This window comes from Neophocaena asiaeorientalis, unplaced genomic scaffold, assembly GCF_003031525.2.
Source record: "Neophocaena asiaeorientalis asiaeorientalis breed wild unplaced genomic scaffold, Neophocaena_asiaeorientalis_V1.1 scaffold504, whole genome shotgun sequence".
Classification (NCBI taxonomy): Eukaryota; Metazoa; Chordata; class Mammalia; order Artiodactyla; family Phocoenidae; genus Neophocaena; species Neophocaena asiaeorientalis.
This window is the reverse complement of record NW_020174438.1, coordinates 2,748,931-2,768,778: the sequence shown is the minus strand read 5'-3', so window position 1 is coordinate 2,768,778 and position 19,848 is coordinate 2,748,931. Positions and strand designations below refer to the sequence as shown.

The 19,848-nt window shown below is 48.5% G+C and overlaps 1 protein-coding gene across 8 annotated transcripts in view; it reads left to right on the top strand.

Moving 5' to 3' along the window:
* Nucleotides 1-19,848, top strand: part of MICAL2 (microtubule associated monooxygenase, calponin and LIM domain containing 2) — a 219,578-nt gene that overhangs the window by 70,839 nt on the left and 128,891 nt on the right. For all 8 annotated transcript variants that reach the window (XR_003004813.1, XM_024757127.1, XM_024757126.1 and 5 more), the window contains one exon: nt 16,725-16,932. Coding sequence is in view for 7 of the 8 variants with exons in the window: in XM_024757127.1 (XP_024612895.1) it covers nt 16,725-16,932 (208 nt within the window). In the remaining variant the exon portion in view is untranslated. The remainder of the gene's footprint in view (nt 1-16,724; nt 16,933-19,848) is intronic.

Genomic DNA, 19,848 nt, shown 5'->3' with positions numbered 1-19,848 from the left:
GCTGGGGATAAAGCAGTGAGCACTCCAGAAATGATTGCCGCTAGAATAAAAACCATTGCTGTTATCTAGTGCTGGAGGGCATAGAGAAGAAATATGCCTCACTTCCCCGGTTCTAGAGCCCTTTTCCACACAGAAGACCCTCCTTGCCCACATCCCTTCCTCTTGTTCTAAGCTTCTCATGCTTCCTTTCAGTCCAGATGACAGTCTGGCCTGCTGTGGTGGTGGTGGAGGGTGGAGTCTGAGCCTCCCGGCAGCTCTCTGACATGTGCAGATGTCATAGGTACCAATTCAATGGATGAGCACATTGAGGCCAGAGGAGACCAGGGCCCCCAAGTGCAGGAGCCCTGCCAGTCTCAGTGCCAGTTCTTAGTGTTCCTTGACTGCATGGTCATGCTCAGCTCTCCACGGGGAGGCTACGAGGATGGCCCAGCCCATATAAAGTGTGAAAGGAGAAGCTGTAAGACCTCTGGAAGCCTGGGTGAAACTGGGCTGACACCCCTGTACCCTGGCAGGCTTCCTCTAAACTGCTTCACATTGAAGCCCAACCCCGCCTGCGGTCACATTTCCACACCACCACCAAAGACATGGAAATTCTGTACCTCCTTCAGCCTAACCCGGATGCCTGCCAGGCGCATAGTGGGTGCTTAGCACAGCTGCTCTGGAACTAGAAGGTGGGCCCAGTGGCTCTGACTGGGGCCACGGTTCCTGGCGCCGTTAAGGGTTTCCTTTCTTCTTTACTTGGGGGGGAGGTGGAGGCCCTCTAGACAGCAGCAGGGGGAGGCTCTCCTTTATGGGATTAACTGGGACCTGCACTTTTGCTGGAAACTGTGGGAAGCATGAAGAACTCTCAAGTGCTTACAAAGTGGGTTTTGAAAAACAAACCTTGCCTACACAGGGATGAAGCAGAGGTTAGACATGGCTTTTTGGGGGGTGGGGCGGGGCTTAGCTGAATAACAGACTAGAAGGAATTCTGTAAGCAGGTCCATAAGCTTGTCTAGAGAACAATATGCACTCTGTATTGAGTAGATTTATGGTAACAACTACCATTTGTAAAAACGCTTTATAATTTATAAAGCCCTTTTTACATGCACTGTATGTGTGTGTAAAAACTATATGTAACCTTCCCATTTAAGGTTATTGAACACACACACACACACACACACACACACACCCCTCTTCATTCTGTCTGTCACATAGTGGAAAGAACCCGGGCTGGCTTGCAGTTTCTGGGCCTCAGTTTACCCATCTGCAAAATGAGATGATTGGGGGAGCCCTGACTGGGAGAGATGGTACAGGGATGTGACTCTCGCTGGCTCGGTGCTGCATAGGAGTGTGGAGAGCCAGGAGCTGACTGGCTCTGAGAGTGCTGGGCAGTTCAGAGGTGCCCGCTGCAGGTGATGGGAACCCTGGGCATCAGCTAAGGGGAGGTTCTCTTCTGGAGCCACCGACTCAGAAGGGGGGATTTGCCTTCCGGCGGGCAGGAGAGGCTTAGGCCCCAAGGCCCGTGGGCACTGTAGCCAGGCTGCCCTCTCAACCTGTCCTCAAGGTGATCTGATGGAGTCATTGGTCCACCACCATGCTAATCCTCATCAGGTAGAGCCTCTGAGGGATGAGTAGTGTTTCTCCTCAGAGAATGGGAGAGAGCAGTGATGACTTATGCAGAACCCAGACTCAGAGAGCAGAGGTGGACGGTGCTTCCCTGCTCTCCGCCCAAGGCTGGAGCACAAGCCTGAGCTCTGCCGTCCCCCTTTGCTCTCCTCCACTGGGGGGATCCAGGTCCTCTTGTTCCTTTGTTTGTTTTCCTCTGTCTTACTCCTGTTCCATTTATCTTCTTCCTTCCTCTCTTTAATCCTATGGAGCTGTTTTCTTTTTAATTGTAAAGGGTTTTTTGTTTCTTGTTCCCTGTATAAAACATTGATGAGTTAACTGATTTCAAATTCAAGCGGGAACCATCTCTAAATGTTATTTTTGAATTATGTGCTTCAGTTTTTTTTTTTTTTTTCTTTCTTTAAATAATTAGTGACACATCCTGGCCCTGGCCCTCTCCAGCAGTGTGGTCCTGTGTCTCCATCTGTACAGTGGGGACAGTAATGCCCCTCAGAGGGTAGTAGTGGCTTACTGAGTGAATAAATGAAGTCCAGACAGTGGCAAGCCCCCAGCCCTTCCATTTGAATTACCCCAAAGATGTGTTGATCGTTACTGAGTGGTCCCAGGCGAGGGCCTTGGTTTTTCTGTATCTGACTCAAGATTGACTCAGATGCTGTGGTTTTGAGGGCTTTGTTTCAGCAGTTACTTGGGCTGGAATCAGCCCTGGGTCAGCAGCTGCTGGTAGAGGTGACTAGGTGTCTCCCGACTGTGGATGAGTTGTCTGTCTCTGTCTTGCTCCTCCGGTGGCTGCCTCCCTGAAAACCTCAATGATTCCCACTGTCCGCGTGGGTGAGCTTCCCAGGGCCCCCTCCCCTGGTCTCTCTCTCTTTTCCCTCCATCTCTCTTTACCAGGTACCTGCCTCCACTCCCCACTTGCCCCATGCCATCCCATAGGGTAGATGGGTTGCTGGTGGGCAGGGACTGTTCTCGAAAGGGAAAGGAAAAGCTTGAGCTACCAGCATCTCCAGAAGTGGTCTTTTCTGCCCTCTGACCATTGTTCAGTGTTGCCTTTTGTCCCTCTGTCTCCACCGTTCATAAATGTGGGTGAGTGAGCCCCTTCTTCTTTCCTCTAGATCTGTGCTGTCCAGTATAGGTGCCACTAGCCACGTGGCTTGGACATGTGACATGTGACAAGTCCAAACTGAGATGTGCTGTAAGTGTAAAATACACACCTGATTTCAAAGACTTAGTATGAAAAAAAGGTTGCATAACAATAGCTTATTAGTACTTTTCATATAGATTACATGTTGAAATAATAGTATTTTAGATATATTGAACTAAATAAATTGCATTATTAAAATTAATTTTACTGTGGCTACCTGATAATTTAAAATTACATGTGTGGCTCACATTATATTTCTGTTGCAGTGGTTCTTAACTGGTGGTGATTTTGCCTCCCCAGGGACATCTGGCAATATTTAGAGACAGTTCTGATTGCCATGCTCGGGAGAGAAGGTGATCTAGTTGGGAAAGGCCAGGGTTGCTGCTAAGCATCCTGCAAGTCACAGGACAGTCCTCACCCCCAACTATAAAAAATGATGCAGCCCAAAACGTCCATCGTGCCAAAGTTGAGAAACTTGGTTCTATTGGACACTCTTACTTTGGATGATGTAGTCTTGTCTTATGGGCAACGACTCCAAAGTCAGAGGCCCTAGGCATAGTAGAAAGAGCGTAAATGGCCGGTGTCAGATACCTGCAACCACGGGCAGGTTAGTTAACATTTCAGAGCCTCCATTTCCTCATCTGTAAAATGAGCATAATGATAATACCCACTTTACAGGTTTCCAGCTAAGATTAAATGAGATTGACACGTACCATACCTGTTACATAATAAACCGCCACTAAATAGAAGTTACTATTATTAAAAAACCTGTATCTTTTACTCTCTGGATCAACTATGGGGATTTCTCCATGCCTCCTGGATTTTTCTGTGATACCTGACACTCAACAACTTGGAAACTAAATTCATAATTTCACTCTTCCTCTTCCCTCCCACTCCCTAAATGTATTCTTCTTTCTGACTTTCAGTCTTAGTTCCCACTGGCACCACCCTCCCAGTCTTAGAATCTGAGTCAGTTTCACTTCCTCCTTCTACCCCCTCAAACCTGAATTTATAATTTGTTAACCTCTCTGGGGTAGGTATGTCTCCTCTACCCCACCTCTCCGATCCCACCTAGCAGGACCTCTTCACCCAGCCTGAGAGTGGCTGCCTTCTAGGTCCTGCCTCTGCTCTTTCCTCTTCCCTCTGTGTGTGGTTAGTGAACTCCATCTTGCTCAGAAACCCTCAGTGGTTTGTTGTTTTGTTTTGTTTTTGCTGAAGTGGGAGTACCTGTGGGCAGGAAATGTGACATGCCCATCTCCTAGCCCATTTCCTTAGTACCCAACGTGACGCCTAAGAAAAGGTGTTCCTTGAGTGTTTTCTGAATGAATGAATGACCAAATGTATGATAGATATCCTTTTCTCCTTGGTTTATTCTTGATAGGATCAGGTACTACAGGGAGCTAGGAGAGTGGTTTCCAAATGCCTTATTTTCCTTTTAATAGTTCAGCAGAGCGTAACACATGACCTCATCCACCTCTTTGCCCCCCCTCTACCCCCCCCCCCCCCGCCACCCACCCAGTGTTTAAGCTGGGGAAGCACTTTGTTTGTTCTACCTGGAGGGTTACAGCCATGACACAGTACATCCGGATCCCGGAAATCCCACCTTCCATACGTGTCCTTCCTCAGCCAGCCTGAGGGGTGATGCCACAGTCCTTCCACTGGTCCAGGCCTGCCTCCAGAGAGCAGGTGCCCTAGATGCCCAGGCATGCCTTCCTTTTGGTGGCAGAAAGAATTCCCAAGCAGCTCCCAGCAGGCTGAGTGGAGAGGCTTTCCAGAAACATGTCCTTAAAGATGCTCTGATAAAGAAAACATAGTGTGTTCTTTGGCAGGTTGTAGACATGGGTGGGCAGGATGGTGTAAGTAACATTGGAGTCTCCCAATGTCTAGACACTGTGATCTATTCACAGTTTTGAAAACACTTTAATTACAAGCCACTTTATACTGTAAAGTGACCCACTTGGAAGCTGTCAAGAGCCTCTGAGTAAGTCTACTCACTTCTTTTGTAGCAGTTGCAAACGGAGTCAAAACTGTATTACACTGGTGAGAAGGGGTTCCCTGGACTGGAAGGCGTGTGAGATGCTATAGCCTTCTAAACGTAAATACACTAGGGTTTGTCTCCTGGAGCTGGTGGTCCACATTGGGATATGGGACTTTTCTGTATAGCTGTCTTCTGTGGGTTGGGTACCAGACGTATATCCCACCTCCAGGAGGTGGATCAAGGTGCGACTGACCAGATGGATTTTCCCATGGGAACTGTTAAGATTTGCTGTCACCTCTAGCTTTGTCACATCTGACGTTGTTCCCTCTATCTGAGCCTAGCTATTTCATTGGTAAATATGAGAAAAGCCCCATATACTGCAGATATTAGATAATAATGTCTTCCCTCCACTTTTGACAAGTCGAAAGACACTTCACTGCCCATTAGCGTGTCTAATCAGCTGCAGACAACCTGTGTACCTACTAACTTGATATAATCCCAGGTAAAATAAGCAGCAGTGGTAGTTAATAGTTTGGGCCCCAGATTTGAAAGTTGGACCCCTTGGTTTGAAATTTAGCTTTGCCTCTTATCAGATACATGCCTTTGAGCAGTGGGACCTTAGCTTCATCAGAAATGGGGAGAGAAAATAGTTCCTGTCTCATAAGTTAGTTTCTGACTCATTTAATAAGATAATATATGTAAAGCCCCTAAGACAGTGTCTCAGTAAATATTGGCTCTGACACTTCAGTTAGCCTCTGTGTACATCCTGATTTGGGGTAAAGGCATGATTTGATTTGATGCATTTCTTCATTTGGCAAATATTTCATGGCACCTCCTATGGGTCAGGGACTATTCTGGCCCCTGGGGATACAGCATGAGTAAGGGAGAAAAGGCCCCTGCTTTGGTGGAGCTTATATTCCAGAGGGAGAGACACACAGTGAACTAGTTAATAAATAAAAAAGAGCTTTAGGGTTGTGATAAGCACTGTGCAGAAAATAAACAGGGAGATGTGTTGGATTAAACAGGGTGGGGCTGGGGAGGTATCACCGAGGAATGTGATGTGTTAGGGCTGAGACCTGAATGCAGAGATCTTCGGGAGGGCGTCCCAGGCAGCAGGAGTGGCAAGGGGAACCCATCTTAAAATGGCCTCTGGGCTCTCATGAATATTTTCTTGGGCCCCCTAAGGGGAAGGCAGTGGTAGGGAAGGAAGTTTCAGACAGGATGATCTAAGCCAGCGGTTGACAAAAATGTCTAAAATATTTACTATCTGCCTCTTTACAGAGAAAGCACACTGACTTGTGATCTAAAGTACCTTCCAGGTCAGACGGTGCATGTACCTGTGAGCTCAGGGGGCACAGGGCAACTCGCCAGTGCAGGGGACAGCAGCCCGGCTGCCTCTTGGGTGCCCAGGCTACAAGTGAGGTTCATCCACTTGCTGATAAAGGCAGTATACCTGCCCCAAGGGATGCAAACCACTCCCAGCCTTTGAACTGGTGGGATCACAGCATCCGTATCCCTGGATGGACTGGACCATATCTCTTAGGGATCCAAATGCTGATTTCATTCTAGGACTGCTCCTCCGGAAGAAGGGAGGGAGGAGAGGAGCTGTCAGCCACTGCTATTGTTTATTGACTGCTTCTCCTGTGCTAGGCTAGGCTCTTTTGTGAACAATTCTACAGTTTACTAATTCCATCCCCATAACAACTGTAGTTGGTAGGCAATACCCTATTCCTCTTTTAGGGTTGAGGAAACTGAGGTCAAGAGAAATGAGTGTAATAAGCTGCTGTGCTCGAAGGCACACAGCTGGCAAATGGCCTGCCAGCTTCAGAACCTGTCCCTTACTTCGCTACCATATGTGCTGTTTCTCGGTGGCGTTCCATCCAAGGGCTGGTAAGTCTTGACCTGTTTGCATGCCTGAACTAAGGCATGCTTAGGCCCCTCAGCCATATTCATTCAGCACCTACCTATGGGGCTAGAGACCCTACAAAAGGAGAATATGAAGGAGGCCAGCACATCCTAACAGCATATTCATAGGTGTATTCTTACCTACTGCCTCCTTCTTGGGGAATACGCCAGGGCTCTTGGAGGGGTGGTTAGCTGGTCCCGATATGGCAGGGGTGGCCTTGTGCTCCTTGGGCTCTCAGCCCAGCTCTGAGCTGGCTGCAGAAACAGCTGCTGGGCTCAGGTAAACAGTCTCTCCTTTGCTGACCTCAGAGCAATAGGAGTCGGTGAACGTGGAACGAACACCTGGCCTCTTCTCATGCAGATCCGTTACCAGGCCCACAGTGGCCTTTCTGTAGAGGCCAGCCTGGGACAAGGCTGCTGCCCCCTGATAGGGTCAGCCTTGCCTGTGGCCACGAGTGGTCATAGGATGAGGTGGCACCAGTGGAGAGTCTCACCAGGGAGAGAAAAGGGGCCAGAAAGGGACAGTGGGCCCTAACGCTTGGGAGAAAAGTGGCAGCGAGGGCAATGTAAAAGAAAGAGCCAGCTGCCAGTCACAAGGATCTGGTTGTGACTCCTGGCTCTGCCTTTTATTAGCCCTGTGATCTTAGGCAAGTGTAACACTGTGGATCTGAGTTTGTGCTCTGGAGCTAGAAGCCTGCGTCTGAATGCCAGTTCCTCCTTCCTAACTGCGACGTGACTTTGGGCACTCCGGTGCCTCGGTTTCTTAATCTTGGGTTATTGTGAGGTTTGAGTAAGTTAATACATCTGAAGCACTTAGGTCAGTACTTGATACAGACTTAGGCTTCAACAAATGCCAGCTTTATTCAGTCACAGCACCTCTGAGTCTCAGTTTCTTAACTATATACCGGGAAAAGCAGTGCCACTTTCACAATGGAAATGAGCTGGCTGATTTAAAGAAAGCATCTGCTGCAGGTCTGGCATACGTGAGATACTCGGGAGATGCTTCTCCTGACATTAAGTGGCCCCCAGTCTTGGCACTTGTTGAGTGGAAATGTTTGACATTGGATGGATTTTGACAGCGGCTGGTCGCAGCCCTGGCTGGGTTCTCTGGGCTGGGAAAGTGTAGGTGGGTACTCAGCCTGTGTTCTCCTTTCTCATTGGATTGAGTTACCCATGACGTTGGCCCCTATCAGAAGTCACTAAGTCCTGGATGGGAAGGGGTGTCTTGCCATTGCTGTGGTTTTCTTACTGGATCCTGCCAGTGCCTGCTGTTGTCACTGCCACCACACCAGACTGGTCCACCCAGGGCCTTGCTGAGTACTCTCACCTCTCTTTTTTCTAATCATCACTGAACACTTAACCTGGGTCAGGCTAGTTGCTTGGGATGCAAAAGTGAGCCAGACATACCTCTACTTTTGAAGAGGTCACAGGAGGTCAGATAGACACACTTGAAAAAGAATTAAAAATCACTAAGAAATGGAGCAATGGAGGGTGTGGGGATTCCTCACCTGCCACCTCCCTCTCCCTAACTCCCTGCAATGGTCTCTAGAGCGGTGGTTAAAGGCAGGAAGGATTCCTGGAGCCAGGCACCTGGGTTTGAATCCTGGCTCCAGCACTTAAAAGTTTCAGCTGTGAAATTGGCAGGATGGGTGTGTGTTGTTGAGAATAAAGGACTCTGAGTGCTGGCTATTATCATTGTAATGTTTAAAAGCAAAAGTTCACTAAGTAACTGAAAAGAAAGAGAGAAAGTGATAAATATGAACTTGTGTATCTTTCTGGAGGCTAGATTGTTTGTGTATCTTAGCTCTACTTTTTTCTCTACATATGGATTATAACTGGCCCTAGGGGTTTTTTGTTTTGTTTTTTTTTTTTACATCTTTATTGGAGTATAATTGCTTTACAATGGTGTGTTAATTTGTGCTTTATAACAAAGTGAATCAGTTATACATATGTTCCCATATCTCTTCCCTGTTGCATCTCCCTCCCTCCCACCCTCCCTATCCCACCCCTCCAGGCGGTCACAAAGCACCGAGCTGATCTCCCTGTGCTATGCGGCTGCTTCCCACTAGCTATCTATTTTACGTTTGGTAGTGTATATATGTCCATGCCACTGTCTCGCTTTGGCCCTAGAGTTTTTAGCTTTGAATATATCTAGACTCAGCCTGTCTCAGAAGTTTCTTTCCCTTATTTCTCCTAAAGGAATGTGAGATTCCTCCACACCCTTTTTTCGGGGCGGGGCGGGGGGTTGCGTCTTAGAAGGGCCTGTGGCTTCTGCTCTCCCAAAGGGAGGAAAGGGAGTCAAGGCAGCTGGCTGGTCAAGGCCTCCCCTGTGACTAGAAGCTCCTTGCTGATAACAGTGTACACCAAAATGTCAGCACCAGAGCCCAGGAACAAGAACTCACCAGGTCCACTAAAGAAAGACCATTGATGGGGAGAAAACCGATGCTATAAGAAGCAACATGTATTGTACATTGTCACAGCAAATGGTATGTTTAGATGTGTACATTTTTTGTATGTAAATTTTACCTGAAAAGAAAACACTTGAATAATGTATTCCTTTTTTATTTTTTATTGAAGTATAGTTGATTTACAATGTTGTGTTAATTACTGCTGTACAGCAAAGTGACTCAGTTATACATATATATATATTGGGTTGGCCCAAAAGTTCGTTTGGGTTTTGCTATAACGTCTTATGGAAAAACCTGAACGAACTTTTGGGCCAACCCAATACATTCTTTTTCATATTCTTTTCCATTATGGTTTATCACAAGATATTGAATATAGTTTCCTGTGCTGTACAGTAGGACCTTGTTGTTTATCCATTCTATATATACCAGTTTGCACCTGCTAATCTCAAACTCCCAATCCATCCCTCTCTCATCACCCTCCCCTTGGCAACCACCAGACTATTCTCTATTTCCCTGATTCTGTTTCTGTTTCATAGATAGGTCTGTGTCATATTTTAGATTCCACATATAAGTGATATCATATGGTATTTGTCTTTCTCTTTCTGACTTACTTCACTTAGTATAATAATCTCTAGTTGCATCCATGTTGCTACAAATGGTATTATTTCATTCTTTTTTATGGCCGAGTAGTATTCCATTGTATATATGTACCACATCTTCTCTATCCATTCATCTGTCAATGGACATTTAGGTCGTTTCTATGTCTTGGCTATTGTGAATAGTGCTGCTGTGAACATAGGGGTGCATGTATCTTTTTGAATTATAGTTTGGTCTGCATATATGCCCAGGAGTGGGACTGCTGGATCATATGGTAGCTCTATTTTTATTTTGGGGGGGAACCTCCATACTGTTTTCCATAATGGATGCACCAATTTACACTCCCACCAACAGTGTAGGAGGGTTCCCTTTTCTCCACACCTTCTCCAGCATTTGTTATTTGTAGACTTCCTCTCACTGTTGTGGCCTCTCCCATTGCGGAGCACAGGTTCCGGGCACGCAGGCCCAGCGGCCATGGCTTACAGGCCTAGCCGCTCCGCGGCATGTGGGATCTTCCCAGACCAGGGCACAAACCCATGTCCCCTGCATCGGCAGGCAGACTCTCAACCACTGCGCCACCAGGGAAGCCCTGTAGACTTTTTAATGATGGCCATTCTGACCAGTGTGAGATGGTAGCTCACTGTAGTTTTGATTTAATTTCTCTAATAACTAGTGAAGTTGAGCATCTTTTCATGTGCCCATTGACCATCTGTATGTCTTCTTTGGAGAAGTGTCTCTAGGTCTTCTGATCATTTTTCAGTTGGATTGTTTTTTAGTTGTTGAGTTGCATGAACTATTTTGTATATCTTGGAAATTAAGCCCTTGTCAGTTGCATCATTTGCAATACTTTCTCCCATTCTGTAGGTTGTCTTTTTGTTTTGTTTATGGTTTCCTTTGCTGTGCAAAAGCTTGTAAGTTTGATTAGGTCCCATTTGTTTACTTTCATTTTCATTTCTATTTTCTTGGGAGACTGACCTATGAAAACATTGGTATGATTTATGTCAGAGAATGTTTTGCCTGTGTTCTCTTTTAGGAGTTTTATGGTGCCATGTCTTATGTTTAAGTCTTTAAACCATTCTGAGTGTATTTTTGTGTATGTTGAGAGGGTGTGAAGAACTTTAGTAATTATTGAACTCTAGTTAATTAGATTTGTATCCTGAAGTATTTGGGAAGGAATGTACTGATTCAGCAATTTCGTTGAAATGCACCAAAAAATAAGCTAAATTGATGAATGGGTAGAGAGGTGGATGGATGAATAGATATATGATAAACCAAGGAGACTAAAATCTAATCATAGAATCTAGGTGATGGGTATTTGGGTGTGCACTAAAATGCTTTCAACTTTTCTATTTATTTGAAAATTTTTATAATAAGATATTGCAAAAAATATTGTAAAGCTACTTGATTGAAAACAGGAAAAAAAATCCATCATGGAAAAATATACAAGTAGATGCTTGGAATATTTACAAACATTTAAAATGCTGGAAGGCTGGATGTTAATATGAAGAAAAATAAAACTAGTCCTGTATATTTTCTGCAATATATTCCCTTTTTTGTATTATAAAATAGCCATATATATATGAATGTTGCAGGCAGAGTGCAAAGCAAGCGAAAAGAACCCTGTGTGTGCTTAGGGAGACCTTTACAGCTGGAGTGCAGAGAGGGAGGGCGGTGGGTAGTAGCTGAAGACAGAAGGGGAATTGGAGGGCAGTGTCATGTAGGGTCTTTTTTTTTTTTAATAAATTTATTTATTTTATTTTTGGCTGCGTTGGGTCTTCGTTGCTGCACGCGGGCTTTTCTCTGGTTGCGGCGAGTGGGGGCTACTCTTCGTTGCGGTGCGCGGGCTTCTCATTGCGGTTGGTTCTCTCATGGGCTGTGTCCTGGAGGGACCCTTTCTTGACCAAATCTGTCCCTTCCACAAATGTCTCCAATAGTCACAGGTGGTCCCAAACCATCTAGCATTCTTGGTCACTGTTTCCCTTTCTCTAGTTCCCAACCAGACAGCCTCCTGAGGTTTGGGAACAGGAACCTTCTCTTGCATCCTCTGCCATCCCACAGAGCAGCCTCAATGGTCTTACCTATCTAGTTGAGGAGGGAACATGCTAACACTACCACACAAGGCCCAAGGTAACCTGGAAGAATTTATATAGGATTGTGATTTCAAGTATAAACTCTGGGATCTGAGGTTAGTTGTCAACCTAGTCCTGTGACCACGGTTAAGTCATTTAACCTTCCTAAACTCCAATTTTCTCATCTGCCAAATGGCGACGAATTATGCCCGGTTCAGGGTTATTGTAGGAAGGAAATGAGGTCCCTGTATTACAAAGTGCTTAGCACAGTTCTTGCACAGTAGAAGCGGGCAGTAAGTGGGAGCTCTGAGTTTTATTATTGCTATTACCAATACTGTCACTACTCTTGCTCTTCCCAATATGGGATGGCCAGGCATGTGCAAAGGTGGGACAGAGTTGGCACTGTTGATGACATACTTTGGCATCTGAAATGAAAGGAGTCGTGGGCTGCTGATCTCTTCCGTTGGTGGGGGAAATTCCTGGGAACTCATGCCTTAGATGGGGAGGAGATACAGGAGGTATGAACAGCACCCAGAGGCAGGAAGCACAGCCTTGATGATTGTACTTCTGACTCCCAAACAGGGGGTCCAATCTGAGTGTACTCACAAGGCCGAGGGACAGGATGTTTGCAAATGAAACTGTCCCTGAAAATCCAGACCCCGTGGTCACTGGTCGTAGTTGCTCATACAAGGGTTAGAGCACCGGCTCAGGCTGAAAGGGAGGGACAGAGAGGAATGGAATGTTTCTCAGAGCAATTCATATTATTGTTTTGAGAGCAGGCAGGGAGGACAGGATATCTTTCTTCATTTCCTCTCTGTGAATTTCTGAGGTTAGTAAGTGGTGGTAATTGTTACCCAGAAATAACTGGGTGTGACCCAGATACAGGAGAGTCAGACCAGGGCAGGGGCAGGGCCGTGTCAAGTCAGATGAGGGTTGGCTCCTCACCAGAGTGGCCCTTGAAGTTGCTGTGAAGAGTCAGGTCTGCCCCCCTCCGCCCGCCCCACAGAGAATTTCTCCATCCTCGGCTCGAACCGCAAGTGGCTGCATCTCTCTTAAGCCCTCCTCACTTAGCACTGTGAGGCTGTGAGGCCATGCCCCCCGGATTAGCATGTGGAAGGCACCTAGGATCTGATGATGCTCTGTCCTGTGATTCTGAATGAGCTGTTTTTACTTGTGGTAACCCAGTAATAGTCAGGGCCTTCCTGCCTGGGTTTAGATAAGTGGCCTGCCCTAAGAGCTGGTGAGCCTGCGAAGCCACGCCGGGAAACGTGAGGGCACGTCCCTGGAACCAGAGCACTGCCCGGGGAGCTGGCCTGTGGGTCAGCATGCCGGGAGGGCTGCTGCTACCAGGGAGACGGCACCACACGTGACCTTGTGTCACTCAGCTCGCTTTCAGGTCTCCGGAGGCACTAGAGAGGCTGCCACTGTCCATGCCCAAACCACCACTGCTGTGGCACCTGCCTGAGTGGCTTCTGAGGACTTGCAGGGGCTCTAGCTTCGTCCAGCCTATAAATTTCCATCCCAGGGAAGCTCAGCTCAGACGCAGGCTCAGGCCTTCCATGCAGAGGCCCTGTGCACTCAGACTGAACACAGCTCCATTCAGGAGGCCGACGTGTGCTGGGTGCAGGGAAGGAGTGAAAACTGGCCTTCCTTCATCCTGACCGCACCCTCTGTGGTCCATCCTCCTGGTTAGACAAGCAGTTCAGAGCACACTGCCTGGGTTCGTGTCCAAACTTGACCACTTCCTCATTAGGTGACCCACCTTAGAGCAATTTCTGACCCTCTTTTGCCTCCATTTCTTAGCTCAAATATGGGGGTAACAACAGTACCTGGAGCAAGTTGCTTTTCGATGCCTCAGTATCCTCACGTACAAAGTGGAGATGGTGATGACAGTTATCTCATAGATAGGGCAGCTGGAAGGATGAAATACATGAAATGATTAGGACAATGCCTCGCAACTGGAAAGTGCTGAGTGTGGTATAGTTTAGATCCTAGAATCATCCTTTTCAGTGAGGCGCAGAGCCTGGGTGAGTGAGCTTGTGAATGGCAGACCCTGGTCTGCCAGCTGCCTGCAAGTGCTTGCTGGCTTTCTCTGCCCCACCCCACTGGGCTGTCTGCACACGGAGCCCCCAAGGAAACTGGAGGCAGAATTCAGAAGTGGAAATCAAGCCTCCGGACGGCTAACCCTGGCTTAGCCCCTGCTCCACTCAGCGGCTCCCTCTGGGGACCGATCCTTCTAGCATTGCTGGCACCAGTCCCAGCACACCTACCCACTTAGGGGTTGGAAGATGCACCGTGTCACCAAGAAGTGGGTAGTGCTTGTAAGGCTCCCCTGGGAGAGCACAGGGGTCCTGTGTGAGCTGGGGCTGCCCCAGCCCTGTGCCTTGGCAGTGGGTGAGGCCCCTCATCCCCTCTTCCCACCCTTTGATAAATAAAGAGATGATCTTTCCATGTGGTGTTTGTCTCTCTCCACGAATGTGGAGGTCTAAGCACTGCCAAGCTTATCTATACAGTGGACTTCCTGCTGGTGTTGGATCTGCCCTGCTCCCCACTGCGTAATAAATTTATGTCGCCTGAGCACACAGATCTGCTGACATCCGTGATCCTGGTGGCCTTGGCAGACTCCAGCTCCCCCAGCCTGGGTGGGAAATGCAGACATAAACCCTAGCTGACGTGAACCGAACATCCTTGTTACAGTCGGACAGCAAGAACTGGGTGGGCCGTGAGGGTGTGGGACGTTCCTTCATCCATCAGTTCTTTATTGAGGCCTCCTGTGTGCCAGGCCCTGTACTGGACATAGGGACAGCTTTTGAGGAGCTTTTACACTGGCCTGGGAATCAGATGCAGATAATTATAACACGTGGAGCTTAGTTCTGGGGTAGCACTAAGGACAGAGCCTGTGGGAGGAATGTATAATCTAATTTGGGGCTCGGCCTCAAGGCTGAGTTTTAATGAAAAATTTTTGTTCCTTGGCACCGAGTCCTTAGCAGTGAAGGCCGGATGCGTCTGGGAAAGGTGGAGAGTTCCTCTGGGTTGAGTTATCACAACGCTTTGCGTTCGTGGTCTGTTTGCACTATGCTCGCCATCCAGAGCGTCAACCATGGGCAGGCCAGGGGAGCCCTCTTCTCGCCCGCTCCTCTGCCCAGGCACGTAGCAGCCGCGGTTTTCGGCTTCTTGTCAGAACTCCGAGTTCCCATGTTAATCATAACAAGTGTGCTCGTAGAGGAACGGGCCTGGCCTCGGCCAACAAGCCTTCTCTCCTGTCTTGATAACATCTGTACCGAATTTTCTCCCTTTATGTAATTAGGCCCATTGGTATTTGCTTTGGGTATGACTGGCGTCTCTGAAATTTCAGGCCCGAAGTATGAGCTGGCGCCCAGGGTGGTGGGAAAACTGAGCTTTCATCAGTGGGATTTCAGGTTTAGCTGGGAGGGTCAGAAATGGTACGCCAGCTACTGTTTGCGTGAGTAATGTACAGCAGACCCCCAACTGGTGGGAATGGGATCCCTTGCCTGGCCCCAGGAGCGGTGCTGGGTCAGGCCTGGTGGATGATAGAAGGATGCAGGAGGGCTCCCCTCCTGCCCTTCCTGCCCTTCCTCACCCCACATCCTCCCACCCCACTCCACCCCTGGCCCGGGAGTGACAGAACTCAGCAAACAGGAAAAGATGCGCTAACTGCAAAGAAATGCAGTGAATCTAGACTTAACCCCGAAGCCAACCTCAGAGTGTCGGGGTTTGGAGTCTTGCTTTGAAATGCCCGTCATGGTCTGGCTATGTCTGAGCCAGAGGAGCTGTTTGGGGTGTGAGATAAAGAGGGAAGCTGGGCTTGGGGGAGTTGGTTCTCTGCAGTCAGCTCCAACCAGAAAGGAAGCAAAAGGATTTGCATACCCATTCCCTGTCTCTGGAGTGAATTGTATCTCAGCGGTGACTTCATTTCCCCTAACAGAGTTTCCACCAACTCTCTGGGAGGTTCCAACGAGTAAGCCACACTGATTGTGGTGTGGGAGCTTCTGATATGCTTATTTGCAGTTCCCCTTTGGGAGTCTGGAGGCCTCAGATGAGTGATAACTGGATGATGGAATATAGCTAGGGGAAGGGGAATGCATTTTTTTAAGATAAGTTTTGATCCCAAGCAGAAGGGATGTTTCCAGATGCCTGTGCAATGTCAAGCAGTGGGGTGTGGTTGCAGATCTCCTTCCCTGTGACTTTGCTGGGGTATCCCCAGTTAGTTAGACCCCCCAGTTGAACTCCTGCCTCTTGAAGGTGGTTCAGGAATTGCCTGGGATAGGGCAGGCTGCTGCATGGGGATGTCTCTCAGCCAGAATATCACCCTTTTCCCATTTTTATTGGATCGGTGCTGCACATAAGACTTTATTTGAATGGAAGGACTTTTGCCCAGCATAACTAGTTCAGTAGGTCATTATGTATCTTCCCTTCTTTCCTAAGTGGCTGTAGCTTCCTTGGGGAAGGACCCTTGTCTTGTTCAGTGTGACAGGGTCCATTGAGACCTAGCATGGGACTTGAACAGAATCCTGTTTTGTCACCTCTGCCCACACGGCCCCATTGCCTACAGGGCCAAGACCATACTCTTTCACTTGACGTTTCAGACTCTCGACGTCTAGTTCCAGACCAATCCTTGTCTCTTTTCTCTCCTTTCCCTCCTTTCCCCCAAAGTGTCCTTCTCTCCATCCACCTTGAACTAAGAGGTTAAATGCCAGAGCTGGGATTTAAGCCCAGTTCAGTTTAACTCTGAACCTCACGTGTATCTTACTGTGCCTCCCCCGAATCCTTTTACCTCTGTGTCCCTCACAGGGTTTGGCACAGTGCCTGGTGTGTGGTAGGCCCACAGGTAATGTACATCGGATGGATGAATGGCGGGTCCTAACAGGTGCTCAGTTTGCACTCACTGGTTGATTTGGGTGGATGGGGGTTTGCTCCCCAGTTACGCTGCTGACTAGGGGCTTGTGTCTGCAAGGCTAGAGGTTGCTGAGTGCCTTTCTCCTCTCTCCCCTCTGCAGTGTCTCATCATTGGAGGAGGACCATGTGGTTTGCGCACTGCCATTGAACTTGCCTACCTGGGGGCCAAAGTGGTCGTGGTGGAGAAGAGGGACACCTTCTCCCGGAACAACGTGCTGCACCTCTGGCCTTTCACCATCCATGACCTGCGGGGCCTGGGAGCCAAGAAGTTCTATGGGAAGTTCTGTGCCGGCTCCATCGACCATATCAGTGAGTGGAGCCACTGGTGACACCCCATGTGGGGAGGGGGCTGACCCTGGGTGGGGTATATCTCCACATTGTGGAGACCCCAGGATATTTCATCTTGCAGGTCTCTGGGGGCTCCACACATCCAACTGGCAGACATTTAATTCCAGGCCCTGTGCTGTGCCCCACTAGGCTGGAAGCACCATGAGGCCAGGGATCATGGTATGTCTCATTCACCAGAGTATCTCCAGGGCATAAAAGAGTACTTGACACATAGTAGATGCTCAATAGACTTCTGTTGAATGAATGAATGAAATATGGGAAACAGAGGCAGAGGTAAGTAACAGAGTCTGCACCCTCAGAGAACTCACTGAGATTCTGTCAATAATAAAATGTGCTTTAACAGAGCAGTCAGACTTGCTAAAGGAGCTCAGAAGAGGGAGCCACATAAAACCATTCAATGGGCCAGGTTGTCAGGGACCTCTTGGGTAAAGGAGTTGGGACACCGTGTTGCCTGTTTGGGGAACCAGGGCAGGTTTTAGAACAGAGGAATGCCACCATTGACAGATCCTGTACCAGGTTTCCTTGAACTTTAAAAAGAGAGAGGCCATCGTGATGGGGGTTCACCCAGAAAAGAAAGGGAATTGGAAACATGGATTTCAGGTCCCGGGCCATCCCTGAATGCTTAGGTGGGGCAAGGTGAGCATCGAGGCCTCTCGCTCTGACATTACTTAGGCCTGGGTCTCTCGAGGCAAGATCTGTGCAGACAGGCTTTGGAAGAGCAGCCTCCCTCCTCATGCTCTGCAGGGAGGAGGTCTTGAGCCATTTTATATACAGCAATCATGACTCATAAAAGGGAAGTTAAAGAGAGTTCAAGCATTTGAACCGATTTGGGTCCAAAATCTGTCTTGTCCATTTTCTGTGTGACTTGGCTCAGATTCTTTATCTTCTTCCAGCCCCAGTTGTGTCTCCCCTAAATGTGATTGATGCCTGCCTACCAGGAGGGCCGAGAGGATTAAATGAGGTCATGTGTGAAATGTGCTGTCTCTGTGCCTGGCAGGTCGTAGGTGCTCAGGAAGTGCTTTGCATTCAGTGGGGTACAGTGAGCAAGAAGCAGTCGGGATCCCTAAACCAGAATTAATTCAGAGCTGCAGTCTCTCAACCAGTGAGTGGAAGGAGAACCCTGAGAGCCATGTTCTTATGAGCACAGGCACTGATGGGAAAAGGGTGTAGGGTTAGGGCGGGAACAACTGGAGAGAATTATCAGCCAGACAAGGTGTAATTCAGTCAGATACAGGAGAACTTACCAGCAGTGGCCCAGGGTTTGTTCTCACTCCGGGATGAGAAAATTCCAAGAGTCTATTGGAAAGAAATTTGGATTTGCCCAGAAAGCTGCAGTGTCAGCTTTCCAGATATTCCTTACCACCCACAGAAGAATGTACATTGGTACCGATCTAGAAGACAGCATTATGCACCACTTTCCCATCGAGCCTTGCTGAGAGGCAGAGCCGGGCATCAGGAGGTCTGGGGAGGTCCCAGGCTGCCAGGCTGCCTTGACAGCCAGGAGCCCCTCACTGCCTCATTAATGGGGCCCCCATTTAACCCCTAGTCCTTGGAAATATGCTAGCATGCAGAAGCACTGGCAGGACTGGAACGGAGATTCGAACGTTCAGAGTGATCATTGTCAAGGGCAGCTCTAATACCTGCGAGAAGAGAGGCAGGGAGAATTTATTGAGCACCTACTGGGTGCCAAAACCAGACAGACGAAGAATGTTGAAACTATGAAGAGAGGCCAGGCCTCCCCCACAGCCTGTTTCCAGGCAGGAGGTGGGTTGGGTTCTTTAAGCCCCAGCTGATCGGCTTCCTTTCAGACTGACCATGGTCTCCAGCCCCAGCTGTGACCTGGTCCTCGGCACTGCTCCGCAATTCCCCACTTGTCCTGTGTCAGCATCCTCCTCCAGTTCCCAGTGCTGACGGGCACTCCCCATCCCAGCCCCCTCTCCTTCCTCCTGCCCTCGCCTCTCCCCAGTACCCATTCCTTCCTCCCAGCCAGAGGCCAGAGGCCGAGCTGGCCACTTCCTCTCCAACTCTAGGCCCTCTTGCTTTCCTTCCCTCCTTTTACCTGCCCTTACCTCACACTGCCCTCTAGTCCTCTGATAGAGCCCATTACTTTTCTTCATCTCAAAATGTTTATGCTAGAAAGAGGCGACATAGACTTTGCCTATACTTTCTACTCATGCCACCTTCCATTGCAGTCTGATTTCTTCCCGCCACTGTGCTAAAGAAATTCCAGAAGCTTCCCAACCTCCCGTGCCCTGGCCTCCTGTAGTCTTCATTTTCTTAATCTCTCCATGGGATCTGGTATCTTGGTCCCTCCTCCCTTGGCTTTCAGGACTGCAGCTCAGGGCCTGTTCTGCAACCCACCTTGCCCCCAGCCCCCAAGCCCTGCCCCATTCTGTTTACGCATGTTTCCTCTGTTAGACAGTGTTCCATGTCTCCTGGGCCTAGCATGGCACCTGACACATGGTAGCTGTTCAATAAATGTTAAATGAGTGAAGCCCACAAAATACAGAGGGACCCACAGATAATTTGAAACTTTATGCTCTCAGAAATGTATTTGAAGGCATGCCCATTTGTGCTCAATGGCAGGAACAAAATAGAGAAACAAGGAGCCACTCCTTGGGGGAGTTTAGGAGAGTGGGTAGGAGGTGGGAAATCATGAGCCCAGCTTTGTGGGGAGGAGTCACCACCCCACCCCTTACCCTGGATGGCTGAGAGCTTAGGTAGAGTCCCCCACAGGGTGAGCCGCTTGCTCTCTGACTTTACGTATTGGCTCTTTGCTGTCTCTCTGTTTACGCCTCTTTCCATCTTCACTTTATCAAACCCACAGCCCAGTTCAGGAAGGAGGCAGGAAAGAGAGAGCCACCATCATTAGAGGAT